The following is a 19,843-nucleotide window of genomic DNA, read 5'->3' as shown; positions in this document are numbered from 1 at the left end:
CTAGATAAGATTTCATGTATTGTCACATATATATTTATATATGTAACATATATTTTTTAATATATGTTTACCATATATGATATTTTCATGCGGGACAGTAATCAAGAACCTTGGTCGAGTTTTTCTCTTAAGCAAACAAATATTATCAAAAATTAAAGTGCACTCCGCTAGGTTAGACAGTAGTGCATCATTGTGCAATTTGTAGTTTGTGTTGAGAGATTTTGTTTTCGAGAAAAACTCAGCCGAAAATATCTGATGACCCCTGTTAATATAAATAGCATTGATGTTCAACTACATCATCGTTAAGGGTCGGCAGTACTAACCAAATATCCGAATTTTAGATTTCTAATTACGTTTTAAATTTTTATGGGACTCTAATGATGAAAATCTTCCAATGAAATTCGTCTTATGCATTTTTCCAGAAGCTAAATAAATCGCTGTGGTAATTAATTAATAAATTAGTATAAATCTAGAATTCAAGAATTTGTAGGTATGGCCCAGTCTTAATAATAATTTGTAATAATGAAATTTTTTTTTTTCTTTTTTTTTTTTATTATTTAAAATTCACTTCATAACATAATGTATGAGTTTTCAATACGAAAATAAAAGAGTTTATTAATTTTCATTTCAATCCTATGATATATCTATCACGTGTTTGTTAATTTTTGACTATGTATATTAGCATTTAATTGTGGAATAAGAGGAGATACAAGAGGTTTTAGGGTAGTCGACTCCGGAATAGATATTGAAACAGTAGCTGGAAGAGGAAATTGCTTTTTGTTTCTATCTTGCTGCCACGGCCTTGCATGATCTTTGCTTAAACGCTCACTTAATGCCTTGAGTGCTATTTGTCTGTAAAAAATTGTCTACAATTATTTTATATCATTCTTTCTGTGTATAATTTAAGTTGTTTCCGGAAACTAGTTTCGGAATGTTCTAAAAAATTCTGAAACTGTATTTAGAACATTTGATAGCGAATTGTAACACTCCAGAAAATTATAGAACCGATGGGACCATTCCAAAACATTCTTAAAAACTATTTAAATAATCAAGAAAATTCTAAAGCTGTATGGAACATCTTGAAAAAATTTTTTAACGGTTTGAAATATTCCGGGAAACTCTAGAACCTTCTTAAGAATAAAAAAGTATAATTGTAAAAAAAAAAGAACTATTATACGGAGCATGGTGACCACAGATTTCTGAAATTGAAATTCCCTGACTTATCCAGTCAAATAATAAAAAAAATTCCCTGACCGTATGTATGATTCAATATAACTACTTATATTGAATCCTTGGAAATATTGATACAATTCAAAATAAAATGGTATATGTCAATGTCAGTTCGATAAGAAATTAATCATTGTCGTTAAATGAAACTTTATTTTATTATTTGTCAATGATCACACTCTCTAAATATGAATTAGTGATTTTTCACTAATTTTAAGTGAATATTCACTAATTGTCAATGCTACAATCGTATCACGCAGAATTAGTGAATATTCACTAAATGAATATGTGAATATCAGAATTCACTGATTTGATAAGTGAATATGAGAATCCACTAAATTGAAAAGTAAATATGGGAATCTACTGATTTCATCGGTGAAAAAAAATATTATATTGCAAAAAAAAAAATAAGACACTTGTAATTAGATCCGAAATGTGATTAGTGTATTAGAATCATTACTTAGAGGAGTTATACATGATTTTGATTGATGAAAAAATCCCGGTGACTGCTGGGCTCGAACCTGCATCCTTCCGATTCAAAGTCTTTGATGCTATCCACTGCGCTGACCTACGCATGTGATCGCGTGAGTGTAAATAGCATATTCGTTATGATACCAAACAATAACTGATGAAGAAATAAAAAATCCATGATATTATGATTGACGTACTCTCCATATAAATATATTATTGTTCTGTACTTCTATTTTTTTTTTATTTTGAAAGTTTTTTATTAAAATTTTTAAAAATAGTACCATAATTATTAATTATATTTATATCTAGTAAAATATTTAATTATTTGCTAGTTAAAGTTACTAGTAAAATTGTGAAATTCATAAATTAAGAAGTGAATAACAGTTTCACTTGTAGAAATTATGAAAATATCGCTAGTTCAGTAGTGAAAATCACTAATTTGCTAGTGAAAATTATAGTACTAAATTTATTAGTGAGAATTCACTGATTTGTTATTTAAATACACTGATTATGAAGTGAATACTGCTTCACTAACGTAATTAATGAAATTTCCACTAATTCATGTTTAGAGAGTAGGTTTTTTTACTTATTAAATGAATAATTTTCTTATTTTTGATTTTAAATCTATGTTCTTATATAACTTACTCCATAACAAAATATAAATAAACTTTTCATTTTCACTAGAATAAATTTCATAAATAAGAACGTTTTATAGAATATTAATAAAATATTAATCAAGTACGCGAATAATAAATATAGTAAAACTTATTAGTTCAATACTTATTAGGGTGGTCGTTAAAAATTGAATTTTCTCAGACGCCCTACAAAAAGCTTCTTTCTAGAGAAAAAAATACCTGGGGAATTTGGTTTTTTCTTTTTAATTAAAAAAAACACGTACCTCAGGACGATCAAAGTCCATTTTTCGATATAATCGCGGTTTTTTTTAAATTTCTCATGAAATATGCAAATTAAAGGAAACAATCATGAGAACAATTTTGTAGAAAATTAAATTAAAAAAAAAAAAAGGTTATATTCATTTTTTTTATAAAATGTGTATTTATGAAGATATTTTTAAAAAACTTTTTTAGATCTTAGCAAGTAAGAATTTCAAGGATTACGAATGTTGAAAATAACATTTTTCTTAAATATAGACAACTTCGTAACTCCTAACATATCAATCATTAATGTTTGTTATAGTTTGTATATACATACAAAAATGTTATTTTCAACATTTGTAATACTTAAAATACTCAATTCATCAGATCTTAAAAAAGTTTTTTTTAAATATCTTTATAAATACACATTTATAAAAAAAATGAATGTAACCTTTTCTGTCAAGAATTTAATTTCTTACAAAATTGTTCCTATGATTTTTTCCTTTAATCTGCATATTTCATGAGATATTTAAAAAAAACCGCGATTGTATCGAAAAATAAACTTTGATCGTCCTGAGGCAAGTGTTCTTTTTACTTAAAAAGAAAAAATCAAATTCCCTAGGCATTTTTTCTTTAGAAAGAAGCTTTTTATGGGGTGTCTAAGAAAATTCAATTTTTAACGACCACCCTAATACTTATGTATACTGTTAGTGTTTTTGGTTTGTTTACTTGTGAATATGCATGTTAATAACTTGAAAACTCTGACGATGGGTTTCTATGGACTTTTTTTTTTTCTAACTGCTTCATTTTTTTGCTATTGAAATCAATTTCTACTAATTTTTTTATAGAACAGCATTACAATCGCATTCGCGCCTCGCCAATTTTTGAACAGTTTAGATGGAAAAAAAAATTATCGGATTTCTAGTCAAAAGAAAGAAAATAAAAATTTTTCCAGCTTTGTGACAAAATTTCCTGATTTTTCCAGTATATTTATAATTTCCTGACATTTTCAGGTTTTCCAGAAAAGTGGCCACCATGCGGAAGGCCATAATACTTAGAACTTTGATAAATAGTATTGAAAAATATATACTAACCGTCGTCTCTCGCTATCTTGTGGATCGATTCCAGGTAAACTGATGATCAAACCTGGTGGTGCATTAGACATATCAAATCGTCTTACGACTTTTTTGCAAAGCCCAATTCGAACAAAAAAATCATGTACAGTATTACTGACTATAGCAATCGGTGGTTGTAAAACATTGGGAAAAAAACTGAAATTGATAGTAATTTAATAATTTTAAGATAGACAGTCAAGTCAGATGAAATGTACAATAAAAAATAAATACCTAGCAAATGTAAAATTATCAGCCATATCTCCTTTGGTTCCATTAGTATGTCTTTGGTAAAATCTTAAATATATCCAAGATGTAATAAGACCATTTAAAAACATTGTTGGATGTGTACCTTCTAACAATCCTACGATCCATAATAATAAACTTACTATCCACACCAGTAAAGGAATATTTCTATTCGTAATTTTACCAAGTGGACTTTTTAATAAAATATGGTCGGGCATTATCTGTTTAACGGCAACGCTTACACCTAAAGACAGAAAAAAAAAAAACACAAATAGAGAATAGTTCAAATTGATAGACATTATTGATGTATATTAAAGGAGACTACTAGTGTAAAGTTAAAAAAAAATGAATATTTTTTGATAGTCGATATCTTCAAAAATAACATACTAAAATTTCAAGTGCATATCTTAAATAGTTTTTGTAAGTTACAGCCATCTGAAGAGCAGCCGCTTATCGGTTCTCGGAAATACATTTTTCAAAATAGCAGTTATAACTCGAAGATAAATCATCCGATCGATTTGATGCGAGCTGCAGTTACTTTTATATAATTTTCAATGTACCACGAATCTCCAGTTTTCCGATCAAACCAAAATGTAATTTTGGCAGATCAAAAATCATCAAATTTTCGCGCAAAATTTGAAATTTTTTTTTAAAACTCCGCCATTTTATTCAATTTCAATTTTTTTTCTTAACCCGAGGGCCATGTTGCGGGAAATACCTTCTAGTTTAATAAACTTTCTGGTTTCTTTTATTAAACCACTGTAAAGGTCGCTATCACTGCAGCAGTGGGGGGGACTATTGTTTTTTAGCGTTGAAAGATTGTGAATAACTCGCTAAAATTTGAATTTTTAGTCCAAAAATTTTAACTTGTATTCATTACATATCCACTTTTTCAACTTCCCGCTAAGAAAATTGCAAATTTTCAAAAAAGGGAAGTTATTGGTTTCGGTCCGATTTTCGAAAATCGAGTTTTCATCAGATGTCGACGTTTTGAGGTCCTAGGAAACTATTCTGACTATTCCCGGGTGGACGTCCGTCCGTCCGTCCGCGTGTGTGTGTGTGTGTGTGTGTGTGTGTGTGTGTGTGTGTGTGTGTGTGTGTGTGTGTGTGTGTGTGTGAACTTTTTGTTGTCCGACGATATTTTTGGAACGGATGAACCTATTTGAACGTACTTGGTGGCGATCGAAAGAGCTCACCAAAACTTAGTCTTGATTAGATTTTGGGGTAAATAGGTCATGTAGTTTACAAGTTATACAAAGAATTAGTATTAAAAATTTTATTTTAGTTTTTTATTGATTTCTCAGAAACGACTTATACGATCAATTTCAAAATCTAATCAGCTCTAGAACTCAATAAAACGCGTCGATTGCCGCCTCAACCATCAAAATCGGTCAATTCATTCCTGAGATATCGTGGGAGAAAGAAATGCTAAAATCGGTTTTTTTTTAAAACAATGGCACACTAAAGTATTTTCGAGCTCGAGGAGCTCGAAAACAGCGGGAAGTTTTGGGGCTGGCCTGCAGGGTCAACCGATAGACAGATTTTTTCAGATGATCACACCAGTGGTCCCCCTTAACGCAACTAAACTTACCGGCAATATAACCCGTTAATCCGTGAATATGTATGTCAAATAAAAATTCAGGATCACTCGTACACATATAAAGGAATAAATAATACGATGCTGATAATAATCCGACACCAACGTTGACAATCGCAAAGAAAGTCATCATTTCCATAGCACCCCACAGCGGCTCGATAAGTTTTCCACAAAGTCCAACTGTGACAATGTCAACACACACTTCCCAAAAATGTATTTCTAGAAAACAAAAAGTAAATGCGGTCCATATCCAAAAAGATGGAGGCAGTAAATAACCTGGTGTAACACTCAAAATTATTATTGCCTGCTCCATAAAGGAAATGCCATATGATAATATCATAACAATACATATAAACTTAACACTGGCACTTGTGTTACCAAGAAGCGCAGCGAATTGCTGTTTAAGGTAAGGGATATTCCTTCCCAGACCTTTCATGGTTCCCATTACTAGATTTTATCGGTGCTATGAAACTATCACTGCTATCACTATCGCGTTAACTATTTTTCATCAACTTACAATTACACTATCAATATCGCATGTCTAAACACTACAATATGATCCATCCTTCAATCACTTTAGAATGTAGACACTCTCGTGGCTCCCGTGTCATCAAATCCTTTAACCCACAGCTGCGGAAACGAATTCCTGGTTTATAATTTATAGTTGTTTTCGCGAGTTAACCTATGATTTACATTTCCATTTTCTCGTCATCAAGATCAGGGGCCGTTCACTCAATTCCCTCAATGTATGGAGACTAAGACTATATACCCTAATAGCACAGTTGGCGAATACTTTATCTATACTCAAAATTTCTTTACTCAAGCACAAAAACGACATCTATACTCAGTGACAACTATATTCAATGATAACTGTACTCCACTAAATTTTTGTAAACATCTCATCTATATTATGTTTACTCAAAGTCCTCTATATTCAAAGACAACTTTACTCAATATCCGAAGATAAAAAAGATTGTCGATAATGAAGTAATTCATAGATAAGACTATTCGGAAAGTCGATAACGAAGAAAATTAAAAAAGTATTTAAATATTAACTAAAGAAAAATTAATTTTTAAAATAAAAATAAAATGTTTTTATCATTTTTACTTTGAAAACGATTTTAAAAAAATTTTACAAGAGCGTTTTTGGTAAGCTTTTGATTTAATTATAATTAATTAGTTATTTATAATTTCTCATGATGTATTGGTCTGAAATAAATGAAAAAAAAAAATTATTAAAGGAAAAAACAATTTCATAAATAAAATATTATTCATTAAATTAAAAAGTTATTCAATATCAAGTAGGTAGTACTTAACATTAACTAGTGATATTTCATAATAAAAAAATCAAAAATTAATTGAGCTGAAATATCAAACTTATATAATCAATAACAAATGAAGCACTATAAACTCATTGATTGACGAATATTTAAATTTAAATCATATAAATGCAACCAGGTGTGAAAAAATAATATTCAACGAAATTATTGTGACTATTAAATTATAAAATAATAGATTTATTTATTGTCGCTGCTTAATTAAGGAAAATTATACAAAAATATATATGTGACAATAAAGAAGGACTTTACTTACAACAATAGATATAACAGTTGTTTAATTAATAATTTTGACAACATAATTGTACTATATATTTGATAACTTTTCTTAATTCTTGAGGTTTTATTTGATATTTTTATTTTTTTCAAGTTTTATTGATTACATTTTCCATTGGATTGCATAGCTTTACTTAGTACGTGCAACTGAAATAAATATTTAATGTGAACAACAAATTTTAATTATTTATGAAGTTTTGTTTTCTATTTTTTATCTTATTATTATTCAATTTGTATTTTAATGTAGATAAAACCTAATATGTCGTGTCAATAATTCCAAAAGGACATATTTTTTTTATACGCCCTTTTGGCTTTAGTCATAAAGTCCAAGTTGATAGCCAAGTTGGCCGCAAAAGTTGGCATTTCCATAAGTTGACGGCAACTTTCCGAGAAACGTGTCGACAACTTTCAGCTTGTGTAACTGTTGATTACAAGTTTTCTACAAGTAGCTTAGAAACTTGATGACAGGTTGCGGCAGTAGATTGTCACCAATTCTGAGCAACTTGTAGCCAACTTGTAGTCAACAGTGTTACACAAGTTGAAAGTTGTTGGCAACTTGTCGTCAAGTTGGTCGCAACTCAAGTACACCGACTTTCTGATCAGAAACTCTGGCCATCAGGGTAGAAAAAAAAGTCAGTAATGTTCTTTCTTATCATTTCAGAAGGTAAGCAAATTTATACATAAAAATGTCTACAATTTGAGGGTAAAAAATACTTTACAACTTTTCAAGTCAACTTAATAATAAATCGATGTAAAAATTTGCCTGAAAATTGACGAAAAATTTTTTCTAGTCAATTTTCAAAGTGAATTCGCATTAAATTCGGGTAGTAAATTTACGTCAAATTGCATAGCAATTGTAGATAAATTGTCGTTAAAAACGGAAAGTCCGAAGTTGACTGACATTTGACGGAAAGTTCAAGGAAACTTTTGTATTTTTTTTTGTACTTCTTTAACAGATAGATCGAGCCACCGTCGGGGAAATAATCATAACATTGGGTTTATCTGAAATTTTTAAAATAATACCAAGTACAACCGTTATTATCTTAATATGTTTAATTTTTGACCACCCTAAGAAGTTATCGGTAATTATTTTTTAGACTTAATTAAATATTGTTTGTATTATGATCATTATTATTTGTAACTTATTTTTCAGATGATAAACAAGGATTGTATAAGTATTCTTACAGTATCTGCAATTGTTAAAGTTAAAAAAATATAGAGGTTAAAGTTGTTGATACTGAAAATCACTATAAGTATTCCAGCGACACTTGGTTAAAAAATCTTAAAAACAACCGTTGGTAGATATTTAAAATTTTTAATATTCGTCTTGAGAATCACCGTTGAATAAAAACCGAGGATAAAATGCCCCGAACTAAACAAGTACGTAAACGGAGCTCAAGCCATACTGTGACTGATGAAAGTGATCTATTAATTAAAGATTGTGAGAAAAAAGTATTAATGGGTGCTCGAAATTCAGATGCTACTTATAACACAATAATAGATGGGATGAAAAATCATATTGATACTGCACTATTTCGTATACCGCCAGAGATAAGGAAAATGACACTGGGTGATTTGCTGGATCTTGATGAAGATTCAAATGAAAATATAGATCCAAATGAAGAATCTTTCAATAATGACCAAACACGTAATATTTTTATACCACAGTCATCAATTAAATCAACGAAAATTCTCAAACGACAAACTGCAGCGTCTACTGATGACGGATACGCTACTGAAGCAGGAACAAAGAAAAAATCTCTTAATGATGCGTCGAAATTAAAATCTAAAGCAAAAGTTACCCATTCAAGTCGAGCTACCCGTAGCAGTTCAAAAGATGAAGCTCGAAAATTACCACGATCTCCATCAGCTTCAAGTAATAGAAGTACGTCCAAAACACGAATTGCAAAAAAAATGTTTACTCCTACTACTTCAAAACTTCCCACAAAGTGTCACGTTATCACACCTAAAATTGAACCAAACACTCCAATGAATATTCTTCGACGGCCACGAGAAGGTGAAGTTGCCTTAAGTATGCAAGGAAGTCCATTATTAGTTTCTGCTGTTTCTGGGGATCGTATGGCCAGCATTAATGTTCCACTTAACAATGGAAACGTTATGTCTCTGTTGCCTAAAGACGGAAAATTAAGACTTTCTAATTTACCTGGATTAGATGAAGAATCAACAAAGCAATTAAAAATACTAAAAGAACATCTTGAAAAAGTTATTGGGAACAAATAATTTATACACACAAGGAATTTAATTTCACTATTGTTAAATTAAAACAAAATATAATATCTTCAAATGTTAAAGAATCTCACTTGGAATACACTTGAAAAATAATAATAATAATAATAATAATAATAATAATAATAATAATAATAATAATAATAATGAGCATTTTTGAATAATTTTTATCATAAAGAATGTTTTAACATGTAGAAAGAAAAGAAAATTTATTAGACACTCCATTATGTATGGATAAATATATCATTCTCGGTATTTTTATAGAGTTTTGTGAATCATTTATCCGACCCACATTATTAAATTAAAATAGTTATTTAAATTTATTCGTGAAAAACAAAAACAATGGGAATCAAAATCAATTGAAAAAAAATTTTTATGTTCATTGCTTGTAAATATTACAAATGGATAATCAATACTGAGAGTACCAATAAAGTACTAAATCAATATAAACTAAAGTAATTAATTTGTAGTGCAGTATTTTCATTAGAGTAAAAATCAATCACTTTAAACGCATATACTAATAAGTGCCCGTCCCATCACCAGCACTTAGCATTGCCTTCCTGTATCCCCACTACTCACTCAACGTACGCTTTTTCGTTAATACAACTTGACATCCAAGTTTCATGTTGACTTGCTTGCATACTGTCTTGCTTGAATTGTAGAGATTGGGGGGGGGGGCATCAATGATAACGAGTGTACAGATAAAATATGCAACTGGAATCCTTAGTCCGTCATCAGCAAAAAGTTGTAAATTTTTAAGTAATTTTCAACGGGCTGTAACTCGAAGAAAAATAGTCGTGCAACAACACAAAAAGACAAACTGTAGCTTTGAGTGTCTAGTTTTCTAATCTGGTTTTAAAATTTTCTTATTAAGCACGGTCTCGGAGTAATCCTAAGATTAAAAATAAACCTGGTTTGAAAAACTGGCCCTAAGTCATATATCTAACAGAAACGAAATATTGTTAACTAAAAAAAAATAGTCAAATTTTAAATCCTACCGAAAACAGATTCTCTGTATGAAATCACGCCAAGTATACGTTTAAAATTTTTTACAAATAAGAAAAAATTCTTTTTTACAAATAAAATAAATCAAATCGAAAAAATACCAAGTACCTAATATAATTCGAAATCTTGGAAAAAATTTTCATAAAATTGAAAAAAAAAAACAAATTTCAATGTACTTGGTGTTCGTTACTTAATTTATTCAAGCAAAATCAATTTCTAGAATTGATTTCGCATACGAATTAATTTCTAATAAAATTAAGAGACATGCTTTTTTTTCAGTTTATAGACACACCAAGTACATTGAAAATTTTTTTTTCAATTTTTCTCTCAATTTTATGAAAATTTTTTCCAAGATTTAGAATTATGTAAGGTACTTGGTATTTCTTCGATTTGATTTATTTTTTTTGTAAAAAATAAGTTTTTCTTATGGGTGAGAAATTTTAAACGTGTACTTGGCGCGATTTTGTACAGATAATCTGTTTTTGGTAGGATTTGTTTTTTTAACTTCCCTCTAAGAAAATTCCAAATTTTCTAAATTCGGGAAGTTATTGTTTTCACCCCGATTTTCGAAAATCGAGTTTTCATCAGATGTCGACGTTTTAAGGTCCTAGGAAGCTATTCTGACTATTTTCAGAATGATGTCCGAGTGTATGTATGTATGTATCTGTGTGTGTGTGTGTGTGTGTGTGTGTGTGTGTGTGTGTGTGTGTGTGTGTGTGTGTGTGTGTGTGTGTGTGTGTGTGTGTGTGCGTGTGTAAACTCTTTGTAACTTTTTAACTAATGAACCGATTTAGATGGTTAAGGTAGCAATCGGAAGAGCTTGATGGCCGTCAACTTTCCTGAAAATTTCGATCATTTGATCAAGTAGACTCGAAAATATCGGCGAATTACGAAAAAAAAAAAATTGTTTTTTTTAGATTTTTAGTGATTTCTCAGAAACGACTTAAACGATCGACTTCAAAATCTAATCAGCTCTAGAATTTGATGAAACGCGTCGATTGCCGCCTTAACCATCTCAATCGATTGATTTATTCGAGAGATATCGTTGGAGAAAGAAATGGTGAAAAACGGGTTTTTCCAATTATCTCCGAAACGGCTGAACGGATCGATTTCAAATTTGTATCAGCTTTAGAATTCAATAAATCGCGCTGATGGCCACCTCAAACGTCAAAATCGGTTCATTAGTTCAAAAGATATCGGCGCTGAAAAGTTAAAAAAATTACATAAAATCTTATTATTTCCAGATAAATCAAAATGTAATGTACTAAATGTGTCTGAAATCAAACCAACTCTTTCTGTTTATAGTCTCTTTCGATCATCATTTAATGTCATCTCTCTTGTTCTTTAGTTTAAAAAATATCATCAGCAAAAAATTGAGAAAATCCAGTTTTTAATGTTTTTCTCAGATATTTCATATACTATTGATCACTGACATTGATTTCATCCTCGATACATTCATTTCATATAATCGAGAATAAAAATTAAAAAACCGCTTCTTCATTAACAATTTTCGATCCTTAACTTGTCAAACTTTAGCAAAAAAACGCAACTTGGTAGAGCTTGAAAAACTCATAAAAAATAATCGCAGGTAATAGAATTTTCGAGCTCGGAGAGCTCGAAAACAGCGGGAAGTTTTGGGGCTGGCCCGCAGGGTCAACCGACGCCCAGATTTTTTTGTCGTGTTGATTTTTAATAGTTTTAATGCACACTATTAGAAATCGACTTCCAAACTAAGCTCGAAAAACTCGTAAAGTAATGCGCAGTCGTGATATATAACACGTGAGGGTATACTGTTTATAGTATTATTTTGTAGAAACAATAATAGTATTAATTTAGTACTGCCAAACATTATAACCTGGTCGATCAATTGTTATGTTACGTTTTCACTGCACGATGTTGATGTTGAGCTCAGCTAGTTCTGTAGTATTTCTAGGTATTGGCCCTGATTAGACAAATGTATTTGACAGGATTAAAAAGGATTAAAATTTTAATACTTTCAAATCCTTCTAAATACTGTAAATCCTTTTTCAAAATTCACGATTAATCATATTAAATACTTTTTAATACTAAAATAATCGAAAGGAGTAGAAGGATTTGAAAGGATTCAACTAGCATTTAAAATTTCTAATGCTATTAAATACTTTTTAATCCTGAAATAATATTTTTATTTCGTTATCTTTTTAGGATATAAAAGGATTCAACCAGTATTTAAAATTTTTAATGCTATCGAATACTTTTTAATCCTGAAATAAAGTTTTTATTTTAATATCTTTTTAGGATATAAAAGGATTCAACTAGCATTTGAAATTTCTAATGCTACCGAATACTTTTTAATCCTGAAATAATGTTTTTATTTCGTTATCTTTTTAGGATATGAAAGGATTCAACTAGAATTTAAAATTTCTAATGCTACCGATTACTTTTTAATCCTGAAATAATGTTTTCATTCCGTTATCTTTTTAGGATATAAACGAATTTAATCAGTATTTGAAATTTTTAATGCTATTGAATACTTTTTAATCCTGAATCATATTTTTAGGATTAAAAAGTATTTAAAAGTATTTGACAGTTTAAATCATTTCAAATCCTATTAAATCATGTTTTCAGGATTAAATAGTATTTAACAGAATTAAAAAATTTGAATCATGTTAAATCCTTCTGAATCATATTTTCAGGATTCGATAGCATTCATAAGGACCCGGGAAAAAATGATTTTGCCTAATTATATATAATTATATATAAGACCTTATATATAATTAGATCTAAAAATTGGCCAGGTCTAATTATATATAATTCATATATAATTATATATAGGTTATATATGATTATATATAATACGTTATATATAATTAGATCTGAAAATTGGCCAGGTCTAATTATATATAATCATATATAAGTTATATATACTCATATATAATTAGATATGATTATGTATAATACATATATATCATATTTTATATATAATTAGATCCGAAAATTAGGCGGGTTTAATCATATATATGATTATGTGTAATTTATGTACAATTACGTATGTTCATGTACGATTAATATTGAAGTATTCAGAGGGAAGTTTATTATTTAATTATACGTTTGCAATTATTCATAACAAATTATATTTCCCTCAAAATATAAATACAGAGTATAATTAACGACTGTGCTACTACATATATTTATTTTTGTTATATAACATTTTATTATGTATTTATAGATAGATAATACAATCATGTCATTAGACTATTAGTACTTACAAACGTAAATTACTAGAGTCATTTTTACTAATATATTAGAGAAATTAAATATATTCTATAAATAAAATATTAACTTATATATATATATAAATAATTAATTTTTATTTGATTATATATAAATCTAAAGATCTAAAATATAATAAAAATTACTAAATATGGGTCTATATAGGTCAGGTCTAATCAGATCTAATCATATATAGACCTATGTATAACTATATATAGGTATATACTATTATATATACTATTATATATATTCCATATACAATCATATATAATTAGGCAAAATAATTTTGTCCCGGGATATAATTAGATCTAATTATATATAAGGCTATATATACTTATATATAGGTCTATATATAATCATATATAATTAGGCAAAATCATTTTTTTCCCGGTATAATTAGGTCTAATTATATATAAGGCTATATATACTTATATATAGGTCTATATATAACCATATAGATTCTATATATAATCATATATAATTAGGCAAAATCATTTTTTTCCCGGTATAATTAGGTCTAATTATATATAAGACTATATATACTTATATATAGGTCTATATATAACCATATATATTCTATATATAATCATATATAATTAGGCAAAATCATTTTTTCCCGGTATAATTAGGTCTAATTATATATAAGGCTATATATACTTATATATAGGTCTATATATAACCATATATAATTATATATAATACCATATATAATTATATATATTCCATATATAATCATATATAATTATATATAATTAGGCAAAATCATTTTTTCCCGGGGATATAAATTTTTTTAATCCTTTCAAATACTTTTGTTTAATCAGGGGGGTTCTCGACAGCAAATCACCTCACGGCGACCCGAAATAACTGGTTGTATTTTAGATATAACAATAACTTTATAGTTGATAACTATCACAATTGATAGTTATAGAATTTAGAAATTGAAAGTATACACTTAATATACAAATGATGTATGTTCAATAGTCAAACTTACAGAAGGTATGACTATGGACTTCCCTCGCGGTTTTGGAAATACCGAAATAATACCGGAATTATACGGTATAAATACAGCATAAATATGGTATTATTCAAGTTATTTTGGCCAGTTTTTTCGCCGCATTACTACCAAAAATTTACGAAAAAAATTCAGAATATTTACGGTAATAAAACAGAAAAAATACAGTATTTTAACAGCATTAAAACCGTAATTATACAGCATATTTTCGGCATTTTTGCAGCATTAAACCGTTCTACCCGGAACAAAAATTATATATAATTATATAAAATTTTATTTAATTATATATAATTATATATAACATTATAAGGTTATATGTACAATAACTGTCATGAAAAAAAAAAAAAAAAAAAAACCCGCTAACTCGTGGGCTCGATCCCGGGTCCTAATGATTTAAAGCCTGATCTGTTAACCATTATGCCAAATCGCTTATTCGAAAGTTGATACTAATTGTATGTGTATCTATACAAACAAACTTAAGAAAATTGAAAACCTCAATTTTCCCGGATTCTTATTTTCACTTACATTCTTTTGTTTCAATAAGAAATGTGTGAACTAATATAATAAAATATAAAATTTTACACTTTGCACATTTTCGATGATTTTAACCGCAGAAGCAAATATAAAATAAAACCAAATTTTTTACAATTTTTCATTATATCAGGATAAATCTGGCAAAATTGCAGGATATCTACGGTATAATTACCAAAAAAATACGATTTTATTATTATAAAATTATCGCATTATTGCGGTATTTATATAGCATTTTTTCGGTAAAAGTTCGGCATTTTTATAGTTTTTTTTACGGCATTTTTTTGGTAAAAGTTCGGCATTTTTTTAGTAATTTTACTATAATAATCTGGAAACTCTACAGTATAAGTACAGCAAAAAAACTGGCCAATATAACCATATTATTACCAAATTATTACGGTAAATTTACGGCATGTGTATAAATGCCGAAAATTTACGGCATTTTTACGGCATTCGCAAAACCGCGAGGGTTGATAGTTTAATAAGCTCTGATATCAAAGATCTGGTGTTCAGAGTCTGGCTAAGAGTGTCGCTAAGTGTAAGCTTAAGAGAGTAAGCGTATAAGAGTCTAAGTGTCTAAGTGTGTAAGTCTCTAAGAGTGTTCCTGCTCGGAGAGCGAGGGTTTTTATAAGGTATTCTAATCATCAAAAATAGTGGGATTGAGAGTTATTAAGCCGGGTTGAATTGTTGATCAGAGTTCACAGTCAATGGTCATTGAACTCGTCGTTGCTTATCAGCGCGAGGCGATTGGGCATGAGACCCATGCGTCGAGCGCGAGAAGGGATTTAATCCTCGGCTGATGTAAATTTCTAAGAAAAGTTATTTATTTGAAAGTCAAAGTCCGTTTTCATATCATCTGCGTTTGTTACAAATTATTACTAATAGTTTATACAGCTGTGTTTTAAAATGATTAAATTATCTCTAGTTGAATATACTTGAAGATTATTATGAAAAATGTTCCCTCGCGGATTTGGAGTTACTGTAAAATCACAGTGAAATCACAGTGAAATCAATTTTACCGTGAGTTTACTGTGTATTGACGGTAATTTCATAGTGAATTCACAGTCATTTTGTGCCATTTCGTCACTGTGGTTCTGTAGTAATTTTACAGTAATTTTATGGTAGTTCCATTGTGATTTCACTTGTGATTCTTTCGTAGGCTTACGCTTAATTTACTATAGTTTCATGATAATCTTACTGTCGATGAACTACCCTCGCAGATTTGAATCACGGTGGAAACACCGTGGAAGCGTAAACACCGTGGATCCACCGTGGTTACACGGTGGGTTTGTTCCATTTCACCACCGGGTATACACAGTGTATCCACTGTGATTACGCGGTGTATCCACCGTGATTCCACGGTGGCTTGACCACTGTGTATACACGGTGTTTCCACTGTGATTACGCGGTGCATCCACTGTGATTCCACGGTGGCTTTGTGCTATTTCACCACCGTGGTTCCACGGTGTATCCACCACGTAATCACAGTGGAAACACCGTGTATACACAGTGGTCAAGCCACCGTGGTATCACGGTGGATACACCGCGTAATCACAGTGGTAAAATGGAACAAACCCACCGTGTCTCCACCGTGATTCAAATTTGTGAGGGTATCGATTTATGGTAACCCGACAATGGTAACACTGAGGCTTTACCATGGATTTGCAGTAAGTTGATCGTGGTTTCACTAAGAATTCACTGTGATTCCATAGTAATCTGATGGTGTCAACTCTGCGGCTTCACAATAGTTTCACAGTCAGTTCATAGTGGTTTTACCATGATTTTACTGTGATCCCATGGAGACCTAGTAGTATTAGCACTGTGACTCTATGATATTTTCACAGAAAATTATTAGTGTTTTCTCCATGATTCAACTCTACTTTGATAGTGATCTGATACGGTACATCTATCATTGATCCAATTTCAAAATCAAAATTAGAATTTTTAATGTCATTAATCGATAGAAATGAAATTAAAAAAAAAATAATATCAATTATTTCATAAATGCTCCTATAATTATCTGTAAGTTTATCAAATATTTGGGCACATATGTATTTTAATTATTAAAAATTTAGCTATTTTAGGAATTTCCGAGCGAAACTTTACCTGTATTATCTGTAAATAAAAATAAATTAATAAAAAAATTGAATAACTTTTTTTCAAAACTGTATAAATTGAATTTAAACTATCGCAAAAAATAAAAAGAACATCATTTAGATTAATATTTCAACAGTAAATATTTATTATTTATCATAATTTAAAATAAAATATTCTTAAATTAAGAAAACTTGATGATTTACAAATGAAGGCAAAAATTTTTTTTTTATAAATATCGAATTCTTTTAATTTTCTAGTATTTAATAAAATAATTTTTCTTATAACTCAGTCTTGAGTATATATAGTATTGAATAGCATGAAGTAACAGATTAAATATTTAGTTCCGAATGCGTTCGTTTCAAAAAGGAGTTTTATTTATAAAGATTTAACAGTTACAAGCATAAATAAGTAATAAATATCCTTAGAACAACTTAAACACTAACATAAAGATAATTTCCGATTTGACATCCGGATGATGCTCTTATCTAAACCCTGATTAAACAAAAGTATTTGACAGGATTAAAAAAATTTATATCCTTATAAATGCTATCGAATCCTGAAAATATGATTCAGAAGGATTTAACATGATTCAAATTTTTTAATTCTGTTAAATACTATTTAATCCTGAAAACATGATTTAACAGGATTTGAAATGATTTAAACTGTTAAATACTTTTAAATACTTTTTAATCCTAAAAAGATAACGAAATATTAAAATTATTTCAGGATTAGAAAGTATTCGGTAGCATAAGAAATTTTAAATACTGGTTCAATCCTTCTATATCCTAAGAAGGTTATGAAATAAAAATATTATTTCAGGATTAAAAAGTATTTGGTAGCATTAGAAATTTAAAACACTGGTTAAATCCTTCTATATCCTGAAAAGATAACGAAATAAAAACATTATTTCAGGATTAAAAAGTATTCAATAGCATTAAAAATTTCAAATACTGGTTAAATCCGTTTATATCCTAAAAAGATAAAGGAATGAGAACATTATTTCAGGATTAAAAAGTATTCAATAGCATTAAAAATTTCAAATACTGGTTAAATCCGTTTATATCCTCAAAACATAACGGAATGAAGACATTATTTCAGGATTAAAAAGTATTCGGTAGCATTAGAAATTTCAAATACTGATTAAATTCGTTTATATCCTAAAAAGATAACGGAATGAAAACATGATTTCAGGATTAAAAAGTATTAGAAATAGTAGCATTAGAAATTTCAAACACTGGTTGAATCCTTTCATATTCTAAATAGATAACGAAATAAAAATATTATTTCAGGATTAAAAAGTATTCAATAGCATTAGAAATTTCAAATGCTAGTTGAATCCTTTTATATCCTAAAAAGATATTGAAATAAAAACTTTATTTCAGGATTAAAAAGTATTCGATAGCATTAAAAATTTTAAATACTGGTTGAATCCTTTTATATCCTAAAAAGATAACGAAATAAAAACATTATTTCAGGATCAAAAAGTATTCAATAGAACTAGAAATTTCAAATGCTAGTTAAATCCTTTCAAATCCTTCTACTCCTTTCGATTATTTTAGTATTAAAAAGTATTTAATATGATTCATCGTGAATTTTGAAAAAGGATTTACAGTATTTAGCAGGATTTGAAAGTATTAAAATTTTAATCCTTTTTAATCCTGCCAAATACATTTTTTTAATCAGGGTCGACCCTCCCAATCGCATTGAAGTAAATAAATTTTTCAATTATTTCCGTTAATATCGACTTTTTTCTTTTTTAATTTAACTCATGATAGTAATCTCAGCAGTTTCATAAAACTTTCCTTTTCATCCGTATAAAACTACACTGTAAAAAAAGATTCCTGACGTCAAACCAGATTCGTTTGGTTCAAGTACTCCGTGCGTTTGGATACAGCCAAGCGCGTCAAGCGATTGAGTCTACCGCCCTCTACGTTTGACAGTATATTTTGCTTCAACTGAGAGTTTCTTGAGGGAAGGAACCAAGTCGTTTGAACTAACTCTATAGTATTTGATATAACTCAATAACTTTTTTCATTTAAAAAAAAATAGAAATTAGTTCAAGTCATTGAAACTGTTGATACAATAATGATTTTTGTTTTATATAGAATAATTAAAAATTTCACTCAAAGTAAATTGTTAGGTGATTGAAGGTATCAATTTTCAGTTAAGTCAAAATTTTATTAAAGCAAATGAATTTTAGTGTTGAAAGTAATATTTTTGTAGGTCCGTTGAAACTGTCCTTGCAATTGATACAATAAAAAATCGAATTGTTTCAAGTTGCTGTATTGCATTGATCCAAAAAAACATTAATCTGCATCAAGTGAATATTGCCTTTAATTATTTCATCAATGATTAATTTAAAAACAATTTTTTTTTCTTACTAATTTTTTTATTTTTGATTTTATTTTTATTATTATTATTATTATTACTATTAGTATTATTATCACTTTTTTATATTAAGTATTGGGACAATTACATTATATTATTATTATTATTGTATTACATACATTACACTTTACAAATAGTTCTGACATACTCAGTTTTTAGTGAAAAATTAA

At 28.8% G+C, this 19,843-nt stretch overlaps 2 protein-coding genes across 2 annotated transcripts; one reads left to right on the top strand and one right to left on the bottom strand.

Moving 5' to 3' along the window:
- Positions 1-552: 552 nt before the first annotated feature.
- LOC130671276 (transmembrane protein 115) lies at positions 553-6,364 on the bottom strand. Its single transcript, XM_057475065.1, has 4 exons — positions 5,523-6,364; positions 3,920-4,175; positions 3,668-3,844; positions 553-852 (listed from the first exon to the last, which is right to left on the bottom strand). Exons 1-4 carry the CDS (start codon positions 5,971-5,973, stop codon positions 648-650), a joined length of 1,089 nt encoding a protein of 362 aa, XP_057331048.1. The 5' UTR covers positions 5,974-6,364; the 3' UTR covers positions 553-647.
- A 1,720-nt stretch (positions 6,365-8,084) lies between these two features.
- Positions 8,085-9,783, top strand: LOC130671277 (borealin). The gene is made up of 2 exons (XM_057475066.1): positions 8,085-8,223; positions 8,295-9,783. The coding sequence occupies exon 2, from the start codon at positions 8,504-8,506 to the stop codon at positions 9,380-9,382; it is 879 nt and encodes a 292-aa protein (XP_057331049.1). The 5' UTR covers positions 8,085-8,223; positions 8,295-8,503; the 3' UTR covers positions 9,383-9,783.
- The last annotated feature ends 10,060 nt before the right edge of the window (positions 9,784-19,843 follow it).

The sequence above is a fragment of the Microplitis mediator genome, chromosome 7 (assembly GCF_029852145.1).
Source record: "Microplitis mediator isolate UGA2020A chromosome 7, iyMicMedi2.1, whole genome shotgun sequence".
Classification (NCBI taxonomy): Eukaryota; Metazoa; Arthropoda; class Insecta; order Hymenoptera; family Braconidae; genus Microplitis; species Microplitis mediator.
The sequence above is the reverse complement of the archived record's forward strand: the minus strand, read 5'-3'. Positions and strand labels throughout refer to the sequence as shown.

What these genes read in the sequence shown, in the direction of transcription:
- LOC130671276 (XM_057475065.1), bottom strand. Translation starts at nt 5,973, where the DNA reads ATGGGAACCATGAAAGGTCTGGGAAGGAATATCCCTTACCTTAAACAG. An exon ending in ATTAACGGGTTATATTGCCG is followed by an intron (nt 4,176 to 5,522) that starts GTAAGTTTAGTT and finishes TTCTGTCTTTAG; the next exon opens with GTGTAAGCGTTGCCGTTAAA. An exon ending in GATAATTTTACATTTGCTAG is followed by an intron (nt 3,845 to 3,919) that starts GTATTTATTTTT and finishes TATCAATTTCAG; the next exon opens with TTTTTTTCCCAATGTTTTAC.
- LOC130671277 (XM_057475066.1), top strand. Translation starts at nt 8,504, where the DNA reads ATGCCCCGAACTAAACAAGTACGTAAACGGAGCTCAAGCCATACTGTG.